This window comes from Balaenoptera borealis, assembly GCF_965194805.1.
Source record: "Balaenoptera borealis genome assembly, chromosome: 18".
In the NCBI taxonomy this organism is placed as follows: Eukaryota; Metazoa; Chordata; class Mammalia; order Artiodactyla; family Balaenopteridae; genus Balaenoptera; species Balaenoptera borealis.
Window position 1 is genome coordinate 24865207 of NC_138877.1, and position 17411 is coordinate 24882617.

Here is a 17411-nt window from a genome sequence, read left to right on the forward strand (position 1 = left end):
TATACATATGTTCCCATATCTCTTCCCTCTTGCCTCTCCCTGCCTCCCACCCTCCCTATCCCACCCTATAGGTGGTCACAAAGCACCAAGCTGATCTCCCTGTGCTATGTGGCTGCTTCCCACTAGCTATCTATTTTACATTTGGTAGTGTATATATGTCCATGCCACTCTCTCACTTTGTCACAGCTTACCCTTCCCCCTCCCCGTATCCTCAAGTCTATTCTCCAGTAGGTCTGCGTCTTTATTTCTGTCTTGCCCCTAGGTTCTTCATGACCTTTTTTTTTTTCTTTTTTAGATTCCATATATATGTGTTAGCATACGGTATTTGTTTTTCTCTTTCTGACTTACTTCACTCTGTATGACAGACTCTAGGTCCATCCACCTCACTACAAATAACTCAATCTCATTTCTTTTTATGGCTGAGTAATATTCCATTGTATATATGTGCCACATCTTCTTTATCCATTCATCTGTCGATGGACACTTAGGTTGCTTCCATGTCCTGGCTATTGTAAATAGAGCTGCAATGAATATTGTGGTACATGACTCTTTTAGAATTATGGTTTTCTCAGGGTATATGCCCAGTAGTGGGATTCCTGGGTCGTATGGTAGTTCTATTTTTAGTTTTTTAAGGAACCTCCATACTGTTCTCCATAGTGGCTGTATCAATTTACATTCCCACCAACAGTGCAAGAGGGTTCCCTTTTCTCCACACCCTCTCCAGCATCTATTGTTTGTAGATTTTTTGATGATGGCGATTCTGACTGGTGTGAGATGATATCTCATTGTAGTTTTGATTTGCATTTCTCTAATGATTAATGATGTTGAGCATTCTTTCATATGTTTGTTGGCAATCTGTATATCATCTTTGGAGAAAAGTCTATTTAGGTCTTCTGCCCATTTTTGGATTGGGTTGTTTATTTTTTTGATATTGAGCTGCATGAGCTGCTTGTAAATTTTGGAGATTAATCCTTTGTCAGTTGCTTCGTTTGCAAATATTTCCTCCCATTCTGAGGGTTGTCTTTTCGTCTTGTTTATGATTTCCTTTGCTATGCAAAAGCTTTTAAGTTTCATTAGGTCCCATTTGTTTGTTTTCATTTCCATTTCTCAGGAGGTGGGTCAAAAAGGATCTTGCTGTGATTTAGGTCATAGAGTGTTCTGCCTATGTTTTCCTCTAAGAGTTTGATAGTGTCTGGCTTTACATTTAATCCATTTAATCCATTTTGAGTTTATTTTTGTGTATGGTGTTAGGGAGTGTTCTAATTTCATTCTTTTACTTATAGCTGTCCAGTTTTCCCAGCACCACTTATTGAAGAGGCTGTCTTTTCTCCATTGTATATTATTGCCTCCTTTATCAAGGATAAGGTGACCATATGTGCATGGGTTTATCTCTGGGCTTTCTCTCCTGTTCCATTGATCTATATTTCTGTTTTTGTGCCAGTACCATACTGTCTTGATTACTGTAGCTTTGTAGTATAGGCTGAAGACTGGGAGCCTGATTCCTCCAGCTCCGTTTTTCCTTCTCAAGATTGCTTTGGCTATTCGGGGTCTTTTGTGTTTCCATACAAATTGTGAAATTTTTTGTTCTAGGTCTGTGAAAAATGCCAGTGGTAGTTTGATAGGGATTGCATTGAATCTGTAGATTGCTTTGGGTAGTAGAGTCATTTTCACAGTGTTGATTCTTCCAATCCAAGAACATGGTATATCTCTCCATCTATTTGTATCATCTTTAATTTCTTTCATCAGTGTCTTATAATTTTCTGCATACAGGTCTTTTGTCTCCTTAGGTAGGTTTATTCCTAGATATTTTATTCTTTTCATTGCAATGGTAAATGGGAGTGTTTTCTTAATTTCACTTTCAGATTTTTCATCATCAGTGTATAGGAATACAAGAGATTTCTGTGCATTAATTTTGTATCCTGCTACTTTACCAAATTCATTGATTAGCTCTAGGAGTTTTCTGGTAGCATCTTTAGGATTCTCTATGTATAGTATCATGTCATCTGCAAACAGTGACAGCTTTACTTCTTCTTTTCCCATTTGGATTCCTTTTTTTCCTTTTTCTTCTCTGATTGCTGTGGTTAAAACTTCCAAAACTATGTTGAATAATAGTGGTGAGAGTGGGCAACCTTGTCTTGTTCCTGATCTTAGAGGAAATGGTTTCAGTTCTTCATGATTGAGAACGATGTTGGCTGTGGGTTTGTCATATATGGCCTTTATTATGTTGAGGTAAGTTCCCTCTATACCTGCTTTTTGGAGGGTTTTTATCATAAATGGGTGTTGAATTTTGTCAAAAGCTTTCTCTGTATCTATTGAGATAATCATATGGTTTTTCTCCTCAGTTTGTTAATATGGTGTATCACATTGATTGACTTGCGTATATTGAAGAATCCTTGCATTCCTGGAATAAACCCCATTTGATCATGGTGTATGATCCTTTTAATGTGCTGTTGGAGTCTGTTTGCTAGTATTTTGTTGAGGATTTTTGCATCTATGTTCATCAGTGATATTGGCCTGTAGTTTTCTTTCTTTGTGACATCTTTGTCTGGTTTTGGTATCAGGGTGATGGTGGTCTTGTAGAATGAGTTTGGGAGAGTTCCTCCCTCTGCTATATTTTGGAAGAGTTTGAGAAGGATAGGTTTTAGCTCTTCTCTAAATGTTGGACAGAATTTGCCTGTGAAGCCATTTAGTCCTGGGCTTTAGTTTGTTGGAAGATTTTTAATCACAGTCTCAATTTCAGTGCTTGTGATTGGTCTGTTTATATTTTCTGTTTCTTCCTGGTTCTGTCTCAGAAGGCTGTGCTTTTCTTAGAATTTGTCCATTTCTTCCAGATTGTCCATTTTATTGACATATAGTTGTTTGTTGTAATCTCTCATGACCCTTTGTATTTCTGCAGTGTCAGTTGTTACTTCTCCTTTTTCATTACTAATTTTGTTGATTTGAGCCTTCTCCCTTTTTTTCTTGATGAGTCTGGCTAATGGTTTATCAATTTTGTTTATCTTCTCAAAGAACCAGCTTTTGGTTCAATTGATCGTTGCTACTGTTGCCTTCATTTTTTTTCATTTATTTCTGATATGATTTTTATGTTCTTTCCTTCTGCTAACTTTGGGTTTTTTTTGTTCTTCTCTCTCTAATTGCTTTAGGTGTAAGATTAGGTTGTTCATTTGAGATGTTTCTTGTTTCTTGAGGTAGGACTGTATTGCTATAAACTTCCCTCTTAGAACTGCTTTTGCTGCATCCCATAGGTTTTGGGTCATCGTGTTTTCATTGTCATTTGTTTCTAGGTATTTTTTGATTTCCTCTTTGATTTCTTCAGTGATCTCTTGGTTATTAAGTAGTGTATTGTTTAGCTTCCATGTGTTTGTATTTTTTACAGATTTTTTCCTGTAATTGATATCTGTCACATAGCGTTGTGGTTGGAAAAGATACTTGATACGATTTCAATTTTCTTAAATTTAACAAGGCTTGATTTGTGACCTAAGATATGATCTATCCTGCAGAATTTTCCATGAGCACTTGAGAAGAAAGTGTATTCTGTTGTTTTTGGATGGAATGTCCTATTAATATCAATTAAGTCCATCTTGTTTAATGTATCATTTAAAGCTTGTGTTTCCTTATTTATTTTCATTTTGGATGATCTGTCCATTGGTGAAAGCGGGGTGTTAAAGTCCCCTACTATGATTGTGTTACTGTTGATTTCCCCTTTTATGGCTTTTAGTATTTGCCTTATGTATTGAGGCGCTCCTATGTTGGGTGCATAAATATTTACAATTGTTATATCTTCTTCTTGGATTGATCCCTTGATCATTATGTAGTGTCCTTCTTTGTATCTTGTAATAGTCGTTGTTTTAAAGTATATTGTGTCTGATATGAGAATTGCTTTTCCAGCTTTCTTTTGATTTCCATTTGCATGGAATATCTTTTTCCATCCCCTCACTTTCAGTCTTATGTGTCCCTAGGTCTCAAGTGGGTCTCTTGTAGACAACATATATACGGGTCTTGTTTTTGTATCCATTCAGCCAGTCTATGTCTTTTGGTTCAAGCATTTAATCCATTTACATTTAAGGTTGTTATCAATATGTATTCCCATTTTCTTAATTGTTTTGGGTTTGTTATTGTAGGTCTTTTCCTTCTCTTGTGTTTCCTGCCTAGAGAAGTTCCTTTAGCATTTGTTGTAAAGTTGGTTTGGTGGTGCTGAATTCTCTTAGCTTTTGCTTGTCTGTAAAGGTTTTAATTTCTCTGTCAAATCTGAATGAGATCCTTGCTGAGTAGAGTAATCTTGGTTGTAGGTTTTCCCCCTTCATCACTTTAAATATGTCCTGCCACTCCCTTCTGGCTTGCAGAGTTTCTGCTGAAAGATCAGCTGTTAACCTTATGGGGATTCCCTTGTATGTTATTTGTTGTTTTTCCCTTGCTGCTTTTAATATTTTTTCTTTGTATTTAATTTTTGATAGTTTGATTAATATGTGTCTTGGTGTGTTTCTCCTTGGATTTACCCTGTATGGGAGTCTGTGCTTCCTGGACTTGATTAACTATTAATTTTCCCATATTAGGGAAGTTTTCAACTATAATCTCTTCAAATATTTTCTCAGTCCCTTTCTTTTTCTCTTCTTCTTCTGGAACCCCTATAATTCGAATGTTGGTGCGTTTAATGTTGTCCCAGAGGCCTCTGAGACTGTCCTCAATTCTTTTCATTCTTTTTTCTTTATTCTGCTCTGCAGTAGTTATTTCCACTATTTTATCTTCCAGGTCACTTATCCGTTTTTCTGCCTCAGTTATTCTGCTATTGATCCCTTCTAGAGAATTTTAATTTCATTTACTGTGTTGTTCATCACTGTTTGTTTGCTCTTTAGTTCTTCTAGGTCCTTGTTAAACATTTCTTATATTTTCTCCATTCTATTTCCAAGATTTTGGATTATCTTTACTATCATTATTCTGAATTCTGTTTCAGGTAGACCGCCTATTTCCTCTTCATTTGTTTGGTCTGATGGGTTTTTACCTTGCTCCTTCGTCTGCTGTGTGTTTCCCTTTCTTCTCATTTTGCTTAACTTACTGTGTTTGGGGTCTCCTTTACACAGGCTGCAGGTTCGTAGTTCCCTTTGTTTTTGGTGTCTGCCCCCAGTGGCTAAGGTTGGTTCAGTGGGTTGTGTAGGCTTCCTGGTGGAGGGGACTAGTGCCTGTGTTCTGGTGGATGAGCCTGGATCTTGTCTTTCTGGTGGGAAGGACCACGTCTGGTGGTGTGTTTTGGGGTGTCTGTAACCTTATTATGATTTTAGGCAGCCTCCCTGCTAATGGGTGGGGTTGTGTTCCTGTCTTGCTAGTTGTTTGGCATAGGGTGTCCAGCACTGTAGCTTGCTGGTCGTTGAGTGAAGCTGGGTCTTGGCGTTGAGATGGAGATCTCTGGGAGATTTTTGTCATTTGATATTATGTGGAGCTGGGAGGTCTCTTGTGGACCAATGTCCTGAAGTTGGCTCTCTCACCTCAGAGGCACAGCCCTGATGCCTGGCTGGAGCACCAAGAGCCTGTCATCCACACAGCTCAGAATAAAAGGGAGAAAAAGAAAGAAAGAAAGAAGATAAAATAAAATAAAATTTAAAAGTTATTAAAGTAAAACAAAAATAATAGTTAAAAAATATATTTTTTAAAGTAATAAAAAGAAAGAAGAGAGCAACCAAACCAAAACACAAATCCACCAATGATAACAAATGCTAAAAACTATACTATAAAAAAAAAAAAAAAAGATGGAGAGACTGAACCCTAGGACAAATGGTAAAAGCAAAGCTGTACAAAATCACACACAGAAGCAAATACATACACACTCACAAAAAGAGAAAAAGGGAAAAAAAAAAAGTATATCGTTGCTCCCAAAGTCCACCTCCTCAATTTGGAATGATTCGTTGTCTATTTAGGTATTCCACAGATGCAGGGTACATCAAGTTGATTGTGGAGATTTAATCTGCTGCTTCTGAGGCTGCTGGTAGAGATTCCCCTTTCTCTTCTTTGTTCGCACAGCTCCTGGGGTTCAGCTTTGGATTTGGACCCGCCTCTGCGTGTAGGTCGCCTGAGGGCATCTGTTCTGCGCTCAGACAGGACGGGGTTAAAGGAGCAGCTGCTTCGGGGGCTCTGGCTTACTCAGTGTAGGGGGCGGGAGGGTACGGATGCGAGGCGAGCCTGCGGCGGCAGAGGCCGGCGTGACGTTGCACCAGCCTGAGGCGCGCCGTGTGTTCTCCCGGGGAAGTTGTCCCTGGATCACGGGACCCTGGCAGTGGCGGGCTGCACAGGCTCCCGGGAGGGGCGGTGTGGATAGTGACCTGTGCTCGCACACAGGATTCTTGGTGGCTGCAGCAGCAGCCTTAGCGTCTCATGCCCGTGTCCAGGGTCCGCGCTGATAGCCACGGCTCGCGCCCATCTCTGGAGCTCCTTTAAGCAGCGCTCTTAATCCCCTCTCCTTGCGCACCAGGAAACAAAGAGGCAAGAAAAAGTCTCTTGCCTCTTTGGCAGCTCCAGACTTTTCCCTGCACTCCCTCCCGGCTAGCTGTGGTGCGCTAACCCCTTCAGGCTGTGTTCACGCAGCCAACCCCAGTCCTCTCCCTGCGATCCGAGATCCGACCGAAGCCTGAGTCTCAGCTCCCAGCCCCCGCCTGCCCCGGTGGGTGAGCAGACAAGCCTCTCAGGCTGGTGAGTACTGGTCGGCACTGATCCTCTGTGCAGGAATCTCTCCGCTTTGCCCTCCGCACCCCTGTGGCTGCGCTCTCCTCCGTGGCTCCGAAGCTTCCCCCCTCGGCCACCCGCAGTCTCCGCCCGCGAAGGGGCTTCCTAGTGTGTGGAAACCTTTCCTCTTTCACAGCTCCCTCCCACTGGTGCAGGTCCCGTCCCTATTCTTTTGTTTCTGTTTTTTCTTTTTTCTTTTGCCCTACCCAGGTACGTGGGGAGTTTCTTGCCTTTTGGGAGGTCTGAGGTCTCCTGCCAGCGTTCAGTAGGTGTTCTGTAGGAGTTGTTCCACATGTAGATGTATTTCTGATGTATTTGTGGGGAGGAAGGTGATCTCCACGTCTTAGTCTCCTGCCATCTTGAAGCTCCTCCTTTCATCATAATTTTTTGTTCCATTGGTTCAGACTGAAAAATAGTAACTGCTTTTTTCTTCTGTAATCTCAATACAATTTAGCTGAAAAGAGAAGAATATATAAGAATCAAGAGGGAAGCTGAAGAAGCCGAAATCCAAAAAATGAAGGCAGTTCAGAGAGAAAAGGTAAGACATTGGAGAGAATGGTGAGTCAGCATTTACTGAGGGCTTCTGATGTGCCAGGTTCTGTCCTAGACACTGTTCATATACAAAGTGTTTAATCCTCACAAGAGCCTATGAAGTGTATAATATTCTTATTACCCAAGTTTGCAAATGAAACTGACAGAGGATTAGATAACTTGCCCAAGGACTCGTAGCCAGTAAATAGAAGTAGGGTTTGAATCCAGTCTGACTGATCTCAGAACTAGAGTTCTTTGTCATCACACTCTCTCACCTCCCAGGTAAGTGATCAAAGGAGTAGCTGTGTATTTGGCCAGAAGGCACAGCAGTTAGTAACAATGGCCACCAGTGGTACACCATCATATTTATATCCAAATATTGAATTTTCCAGGGTGAGTGTTAAATAGGTGAACATACCTCTCTCACTGATAAAGAAAAAGCATGCATTTACATTTCAGTATTAGTGATATGATCTATTTCAAACCTCAAACTGATGTGTTTAGTTTTGATACTCTTTCTGGGGCTTGGGGGGAAAAATCTCTTAAAAATGCTCATCTGCTAGAGAAGGAAGAATGTACTGTTCTTCTATCCCCAGTCCCTCCCCCCCCCCCGCCCTTCCTGCTCCCATTCCCCACAAAGTCCTAAGCTGTAATGAGTTTTAAGTGTTGGAGGTCTGGGGGCAAGAGATTGACTCATGATACTGATGACCAAGTATGACATCTGCTGCAGGTTTAAGTCATGAAAACACAATTCTTTTTCTTGCTGTCTGTATCTCTCTTCATCCTTCTCTTTCTTTTTTTCCTCTTAAAGATTCAGTGTTGGTCGAAATTTAAACGTGGTTACCAAGCAATAGATATTTTTACTAGAGTTAATGAAGCCCAAAGCTGATGGCTTGTGGAATGTGCAAGAGTGTGAGTCTTTTCTTTCCCCGAGGAGCTCTCTACCTGGCTGGGGAGCAAACTAAGTCTTTCTTGCAAGGTGTCCTGTTGTGCTGTGTGACCTTGGACAGGCCTGTACCCCTCTCCGAACTATTCCTGTAAAGTGAGTCTGTAAGCCTCACCTCCTTGTCTCTCAAGGCTGGGAACATGTGTAGATGTAGAGATGCTACATCTGTAGAGATGCTACATCTGTAAAGAGGTAGGGGGTAGAGATAAGACTGGACTTATAAATGAGGAATTGAAATGCTGGAGGTATAAAAAAAAAAGAGTATAGGCACTTTGTTTACTAAATTTGATTCAGCAGTTCACTTCCAAGTCATCAGCTATTATACCTTCATTGAAAAGATTCTCATAATAACTTTTTAAAACCTGTCTTTCTCTCTCTTTCTACCTCTCTATTCCTCACTCTTTTCCATTCAACCCCACCCCTGCCCCATTTTTTCCTTCAAAGGAAGGTTCACACTCCAGTCTTGTGATTGTAGAGAAGGAATTCCCTTTATATAGCATAATCATTCTGTATTTCAGGTGCAACTAAGAAAATCATCAAATCTAATTAAGGGGCTTGCAGATCCTAAAGAATTGTGTTGTAAACTCTTATCCTAAAAGTGATTTATTAGTTGTCATTTAATACCCATAATTGGCTGGCTTGTGGGTCATTTATAGCTCATTTCTTCTTTGGTCAAATTATGTATACTATTCAGAAATGTTAGTGGCTGAAACAGTTTTCTTTAACATTGAGTAAAAGCAGCATTCCCTCCCTTTCCAAGTTATACTATAACACTAGATGTACAGCAATCATTAACTACAGAAGTCCTAACTGGGTTGGCTTTTCTAACATGACAAATGTAATGATTATTGGTATAAATTTGTCCAAAAGTGAGAGATGGGGAGAGGGAGTTGATACGTCTAGATCCATCCCATTCAAAATGTGGTCCTTGAACCAGCAGCCTTGATATCACTTATTAGACATACAGAATCTCAAGTCCCACCCCAGACCTTCTGAAACAGAACCTGCATTTTAACAAGCTCTCCAGGTGATTCTTGTACACATACCGGTTTGAGGAGCATTAATCTAAATTGCCTTACAAGAGAAGGAGCAGCCCACTCTGGTCCTTCCACAGAGTTGATTTCTCTGGCTAATCGGCCCGGACTGCCACCCTGACCTAGCTCTCCCTGTTGTATATAAATCTTGCTTTTCATACTAAATGTGAGCCCATTTAATAGCTTGTGTCAGATAAAAGAAAAATGGACATTAGCCATCTAGAAATGGCATACTTCACATTGCCAGTGTGAAAATGGCCAAGGGAAGCGATAATGGCTGTGCTTATGGAGCATTTATTCCTTAAACTGCACAGCAAACACACACATGGACACCAGCTTACAAAATACCACCGTCCCCCTCAGGCAAATGGCTGCTGTCCAGGAACTATGAGCCAAGTCGAATGCAAAAGCCTATTGCCACCCGAGAACCTCTAACTTGGCCTCTTGGTCTTAATCCCCCTTGACCTTCAGTTTGTCCTCTCCCAGGAGGGGTCACCAGGGAACACTGGGTCTCTTTCTGATTGGTCACCACCTGTGTGTGAGTAAGGGGAGAGTAAACTGTACTCCCTGCCAGCACATATGGGTCCTTAATACGCACAAAGGTATGAAAGGCAGCCAGCTCTTTAGCCTCTGATCATGACAATGGGATCCAGGAAGGGTTAATCCTGTGGGTTAAGGGGAACTTTGGAGAGGGCTCTGGGATGCTTCAGTTAAACTTGTATTCCCTACATTAGAGTATGTTGATGTTATGTATTGTTCCAGTGGTGTACCGGGCCTCCTTGTACTGGCTCATGAGAGTGGATTGTTCTATTTTGTGGGCTAGCGGACTTCATGTTGGTAGACTGAAACTGACCATGAGGAGTATTTTCACCACAGAAATCAGTAAATGCTACAAATCAACCTCCCCTCCTCCTCCCTGCTAGAGCTGGTTGTTAAGCTTATCAGCACACCACTGCTTTGCCCTAAAGGAAAGAGGTCCTCCTTTCACTGCCTCCGCCTCCCGCCCCGCCACATTCCCAAACCAAGCTTCAGAGGGCTTGGCGGCAAGGGCAAGGATTTTATGAATTATCTGGCACATTATGTGTCTGATACTTACTGATTTAAAAATAGATTACAACCCATGTGGTAGGCAGAAAAATGCCCCCTTCCCCTCCTCTTCCACATTCTAATCCCTGGAACCTAGGGAGATGTTCTGTTATATGGCAAAGGGGAGCTAAGTTTGCAGGTGGAATTAAGGTTGCTAATCAACTTACTTTCAAGTAGGGAGAGTGTGTATCCTGCATTATTCAGGTGGGTCCAATGTTATCATAAGGGTCCTTAACTTGGAAGAGGGAGACAGAAGATTGAGAGCATGAAGAGATGGAGCAGGAGAAAGACTCAGCCTGCCATTGTTGGCTTGAAGTAGAGAAAGGCCATTGGATAAAGGAGACTAAACCTATGGGTAGGAGCTACAAAACCATAACTGTGGTACCCCTAACTTCTACACTGAACAAATAGATGATGGACATCTTAGGATAGCAGAGCATGCAAACAGAAGATGTGATTCTGGAAATAGAGTCCCTATTGTAGGGGTAGAAAGAAGTAAAGACCCTGCTGTAGTCTTTGGAGGGGACTCATACTGCTAGCTACCGAAAAGCCTTGTGGACATAACAGCTGCTACTGGTACTGGAGTCTGCCAATTTCCCTCAACATCAATATATTATTTTAGCCCCGTTAGACCCGTTTTGGACTTCTGACCTCCAGAACTGTAAGATTATTAACAAATTTATGTTGTTTTAAGTTATTAAGTTCATGGTTGTTATAGCAGCAATAGAAAACTAATACAACTCATGTGGTTTTATAGTGTATTAATTTCTCTTCCTGGAGATCTGTATGGCAGAGTAATAATTTGATTTTTTCCAGACTTTCATAACACCCACAAACTTAAAAAATAAAAATCTCCAATTCCATGTCAAAGACCCTCCCTACCTCCTGGATTCATCTTATTCTGCCTTTGATCCTCGTATGTTTGAAATCATATTATATAGGGCTATATAGTTTACAAATTCTTTCATTTGATTCTCCCAACCTCTTAGGGTATTATAACATCAGAAAGGGCAAGAAATCAGCTACGGATCTGAGTGGCAAACGAAGCCTTTCCTTGTTCTTTCCAGTAAACTATAAAGTCATAAAGCTGATGAAGTTATGTGGAGCCCTGGAGGTCACGGTGTTTTATGTAGACACTGAGAAGCATCATTAGTTCGTTTTAATGTTATAAAATGAAGTAGGAACTACTTTGTACCTACTTCATTTCCTATTAGCATAGAAAACAAGGTATGCATATTAGATGCAGAGATGCATCCATATACATGTTTTTTGTTTTTTTTTAAATTAATTTAATTTTTGGCTGCATTGGGTCTTTGTTGCTGCGCACAGGCTTTCTCTAGTTGCGGTGAATGGGGGCTGCTCTTCGTTGTGGTGTGCGGGTTTCTCATTGTGGTGGCTTCTCTTGTTGCAGAGCACGGCTCTAGGCACGTGGGCTTCAGTAGCTGTGGCTCACGGGCTCAGTAGTTGTGGCTCTAGAGCGCAGGCTCAGTAGTTGTGGTGCACGGGCTTAGTTGCTCCGCGGCATGTGGGATCTTCCCGGACCAGGGCTCGAACCCATGTCCCCTGCATTGGCAGGTGGATTCTTAACCACTGCACCACCAGGGAAGCCCCATATACATGTTTTTAAGAAATCACACTGTTGCTTATTTCTAGGAAACAAGTACTAGCGAGGGCTAATGGTTTAAGAACAGTTTTAGGAATAAAACTCAACATCAAGGAAATTATTTCAATATTGTTTTTATAAACCGGGAAAAGTTTCCATTTCTGAAAACTTTCAAGGAACAAAACAGAACTTTCAAGTATTTCCCAGAAATATGGTTCCTACATCATGCATGTCTTTGTGGATGAACTGGTGTGGGCATTAAGGCTCTGGTTGTTGGAATGCAGTAGGGTCCCATTAATTGACCCCATTAATTAATCCCATAATGTTGGGATGTTAATGATATCTCTGAAATGCAGATGTAGTACTAAAAGTGTAAGCTGTTAGCTTCTTTATGTTTCACTTTCCTTAGCTGTAAAATGGGTATAATAATATAATAATGGGACTGGTGGGGTTAAAGGATACAATAGGTGCAAATCTCTTTGTACAATGGGTAGCGCTAAGTAAGCAGTGAAAAAGGGTGCCCTGACCTAATTAACTATACATGTAAAGAAGTGCCCTATTTCATTTGACTCTACTATTATATCAACCTCTTGTGTGGAAGGCAGAGAGGATTTTTTTTTACACATGAATTGGATTGGTTTAATTTATTTCTAAATTAAATGAACCCACATGAACTGGGTTGCTGGAGAAAAAACACACTGGCTCTTCCTGTCACACGAGATTGCTGGGCTTCCCTCCCAGCTGGGTCTTTAACAATTCCTAGTGCACAGCATTTTCCTTTGCAGTCTAGGCTCATCTCTAATTACCGACATCTTCCTCCCTTCACATTCTTCTTATCCTCACCTTTCGTTTTCAGCACATGACCTCATTTCCCACCTTCTAGTGAATAAAGACCACAAGGCTGGAAGTACCTATATTTTTCCGTTTCCTTACTCTTCCTTTGCTGTTTCTGCCCCCGTCTCATCTCAGCAGGAATAAGAAAGTGCTCTTCCTTGTTGCTATGATGGATTCTCCCACCCGTGCTTCCCATCCCATCTTTCCTCCATCTCCCCGGGAACATTGCTGCTCCATCGGTTAACCCTCCTTTTCTCCTGTAGCTTTCTTGTTGTTTCTGTTTTTCTCTCTTGGGGTATAATCATACTGAAATCTCTCATCTTAAAAACCAAGTGTCTCTGTTCTGGTTTGCTTTCAACTCCTCCCTCCCAAGCATCACAGCTCAGCTCCTTGAAAGCCTTTTCTACCACATTGGGTTCCTACATGCCAGTATGTAGACTGACTCCTTATCAATCACCTGAACCAAAAAAAAGAAAAAAAAAATCATCTCTGTTTTAAACAAAGTTCCCCAGGTGATGCTGAGCTCAGCTAGCTTAGAAACTTACCTTCTTTGAGTCCTCACCTTCACTTGTTCCTTGGTGGGCTGAGTTTGACTTCTGTCTCTAGTAATTCATGGGTATTTATCTAGCCAAGAATCACTAATGAGCTCTTAGTTGAAAAACTCAGTGGAGACTCTTCAGTTCCTAACTTATCTAAACTGTTTGTAATATTGTAACTATTTAAATAGTACTTTGTCCTTCAAATTCTACCCCTCTGGATCCTTTTCCTTTGCTTGTTTTTCTGCTATTGATGTTCTATCCAGGTCCCATCCATTCATCTTCTCTCATTTCCCTGTGCCTATGCCACCAAATTCTTAGGTGAAAGCCCCCCGCATTTCCACGTCTGTGGATTTTGCTTGTGCTGATGATTTCTGAAATCCACATCTCCAGACCATATTCTTGAATCCCAGAACCATATATTTTACTGTATGCTTGATATTTCTTTCTAGATGTGCCACAGTGTATCTCAAATCCAGTAGGTTCAAAACTGACCTCATATTCATTCTGATGCTCTTAAATGATAGTCACCTGTAATCTTCCCCCCTTTTTTGACTCATTCTATATTAATATAGCCTACCTCCTACTATTTCTTTTTACTCTCCTCTTATTTCTGTCCCCCACATTTTTCTAGAATTTGTCCTTTCTTTTCTGTCCCTGTTTTCTTAATTTGGGACTCATAATTTATAGCCTGGATTACTGTGAGAACCACACCGTTGGTTTTTATATCTGTGGTCCTTTCTGCGGCTTATCCTTCGTGTTGCTTTCAGGGTGAGCTGCTTACCATCCTGCTTAAAATAACATAATGGCTCATCATTGCCTTTAATGAAGTCCAAACTCCTTTACTTGGCATATACATTTCTTTACAATTGCCTCTTCCTACTTCCTCAGCCTTGTCCTCCACCCATCTCACTACAAACCCCTTTGAATTTATCCACAAGCTTCTTGGGGTTTCCTGAACTGGCATATTCTCTTGTGCCTTTCTATATTGAAAATATTATGTTATAGGAATGCCCTTTTCCTATTCAGGGCCACTGCTATCCCATCATTGCCTTTGTGCAAATTAGAAACAGATTCTTCATCCAGGCAGTCAGTTCTGTGGGTGCTCAGATTGGTGACAGATGGTGCTTTTGTGAGAAATAGAAAAAGACACCTCTGCTGTGCTGAAACACCCCATGCTGGGATGCAAGCCTTGGTAAGCTGAATGCTGTCTCTGTTTCAGCCTTTTTAACCTCTCTGCTAGGCCCCTGGGCAGTAAGAAACCATACAATGGAGTGCAGTAGCCTTGCTCCCATCACCTCCTTTTCCTCCTGGAAAGTTCTTGCTTAAGATTGGTCTCTATCTAGAATTTCTACCTCTCATTAGACCCATGGTTCTTATCCTTTTATTTGGTCATCAGCCCCTAGGGAAATCTGAAGAAAGCTATGGACTCACGCTCCATAAAAATGAGCATACTCCTATCAGACAGCTTATTCATGAACCCGAGGTTAGAAACCATATTCCAAATGTTATTCAAATTTTGGCTAACCTTAACCCTAACCTTAACCCTAACCCTAACCCTAACCCTAACCCTAACCCTAACCCAGGATGGGGTCTGCCCACATAGAAGGCACTGAATGAATGTCTGTGGAACTGCTGAAAGCATTTCCCAATTGCCCACTTCTGTGCTTTTTCTTTGTATTCATATTACATATTTGCAAACCTCTATTCCCTAATATATTTTACACACTGCCATCATGGCTTTCTTGTCTGTGTTCCCAGCTAGCTTCTAAAATTTTCCAGAGTAGGCACTGCTCTGTTTGTATTCCCAGAATCTAACAGAACATAGTACTGATCATATAATAGGCATTTGATAAATGTTTGTTGAATACATGAGATTCAGTGATATTAAATGATTTGTTTAAGGTCACTCAGTGATGGTGGACCTAGAACTCATTCCATATTTTTTCTTCTGGACCTCATGTTCTTAGATTTTTTTTTTTTAATTTATTTATCTATTTTTGACTGTGTTGGGTCTTTGTTTCTGTGCGAGGGCTTTCTCTAGTTGTGGCAAGTGGGGGCCACTCTTCATCGCAGTGCACAGGCCTCTCACTATCGCGGCCTCTCTTGTTGCGGAGCACAGGCTCCAGACGCACAGGCTCAGCAGTTGTGGCTCACGGGCCCAGCTGCTCCGCGGCATGCGGGATCCTCCCAGACCAGGGCTCGAACCCGTGTCCCCTGCATTGGCAGGCGGATTCTCAACCACTGCACCACTAGGGAAGCCCTTAGATTTTTTATATTATGCGTTTGTATACATATAAGTATGGTTGGGTGACTCCTTAACTCACTGTTAAATGGGAATAAATAAGTAGTCTGACTAAATCTTAAGTATTTGGATTAGTGTGCTAAAATAGCTACTACAGTGGTAGGTATTGAATACTTAAATACTCCAGTATTTTGCAAAATACTTCTCCATCAACTCTTGAGGGATAAACAGACCTTTGTTGGAAAGAATTAAGCTACTGAGTAACTGTTTTTGTAAGTTGAGTCCAATGATAATCTATAAGTGAAGAGATGAAAATCCATGTTCCAATTTCTGACCTTGCTAAAGGAACCCAGCCCTGGTCTCTAAATGCTTGTGTGATTTTCTCACTGTTCTCTAAGTAGCGTTCCTAATCCTGGTTTAATCAATACCTACTGCTTGCTTGCTTGCTGTCTTTTACCTCCCAGCCCCCTTTTCTTCCCCCAGAGATGTGGGGAGCTCATCACAATTGACTACTTTTGGTCTCATGAGTCAGGATTTTTTTCTAGATTGAGATCATGTTTATTCAGTTGTACTATTTTCTGTTAGTTTGCTTCCTAGAACTGTGATTCATTAATAATCCAATTGCCTTGTATTATAATTGAATTACAACTGAATTGTATTACAATTCTCTTGGATTGTAGTAAATTTCCTTTATGTTTTTTCTGAAACTGAAATCATCCATTTTACCTTTCAAAATGGGATGAGTAAATAGTTCTGTGTGAATGAAGACTTTCATGGAAATGAACAATATGAACAGTTTTTTCCTCTCTTTGGAAGATGGAGCTAAACTTATGTTAGAGTTTGGAAGTGATGATTTCCATTATTCCCTTTTCACAGGTCTTCCTGAGGGACAAGTCCATTTTTTTTTTTTTTTTAAAGCAAATCCAGCTGCTTGACTTCTCCCTTGGATTCAATTAAAACTTCAAGTCCTCCTGTGTTGTAGAACTTGTTTCAACTCCCCATTAAATTTGTTGTCTAGGAAGTCTACTTGTTTTTCACAGACAAATTAAAAAAATGACAGTTGTATAATAGTAAAAAAACACAAGCGTTTCTGGGTTATTAAGTTGGATTAAAATATGCCAGAGCCATGGTGACAGTAATATCAAATGTGAAGTTTATCTCTAGACTCTCCAAACAACTAATTTAAAAAATGAGAGGATTCTTCTATTCAAGTGGATGGCTTTTTTTGGACATTTGCTGTTCAGTCTCTCAACAGCTTTAAGTATCTGATTCTAAGTCAGAAGGGAATTGAATTGGCTTATTGAAAATCTTTTCCTGAATGCTTTATTGTAATGTGGAGATATATATGTAGTATCAACTATTTAACCATTTATATATATATACATATTTTGTATCATCTATTTAATCGTTTATTATAATTTTAATTTAACATGATTGGTGTGGAAATTTCATGTTTTCCTTAGAACATTTTGAAAACACTGCTTAAGATATAAATGTTGCTATCATCTGAACTAAGGTAAAAATGTGAAATACTGATTCTGTGATTATACCAATCAAGTTGGGAGAGGGGAGCCATGGAAAGAACTTGGAGCTCCTGGCTTTCAGTGTAGGGCACATGGGTTGTGACAGGATTATCACCTTGGAAGCCCTGGTAGGTACCATATTGGATTACTGAGGCCACTTGAGCCTAAAGATTTTGGACCTTGGGTAATTTTAACATCATGATTCTGCTTAAAGCTTTCCTAATAGATTACATTTTGATACTTGAAATTTCAGAGCAATAAACTAGAGGAGAAAAAGAGGCGTCAAGAAAACCTCAGAAGAGAAGCTTTAAGAGAACATCAGCAATGGTAAATTTATATTTTCAGAACTTTGTACATTTTAT

General features: G+C 40.4%; 1 protein-coding gene and 1 long non-coding RNA gene across 5 annotated transcripts in view; one reads left to right on the plus strand and one right to left on the minus strand.

Annotated features, from left to right (window-relative positions):
• The window catches only part of EPSTI1 (epithelial stromal interaction 1), a 105845-nt gene that overhangs the window by 23900 nt on the left and 64534 nt on the right, over nt 1-17411 (plus strand). For 3 of the 4 annotated variants that reach the window (XM_082365663.1, XM_082365664.1, XM_082365666.1), the window contains 2 exons: nt 7166-7249; nt 17303-17376. In XM_082365663.1, coding sequence (XP_082221789.1) covers nt 7166-7249; nt 17303-17376 — 158 coding nt within the window. The remainder of the gene's footprint in view (nt 1-7165; nt 7250-17302; nt 17377-17411) is intronic. The other variant, XM_082365665.1, reaches the window with a different exon arrangement.
• The window catches only part of LOC309615710, a 43818-nt gene continuing 32553 nt past the window's right edge, over nt 6147-17411 (minus strand). The window contains exon 4 of the long non-coding RNA XR_014237004.1: nt 6147-7165. This is a non-coding gene — a long non-coding RNA (uncharacterized lncRNA). The remainder of the gene's footprint in view (nt 7166-17411) is intronic.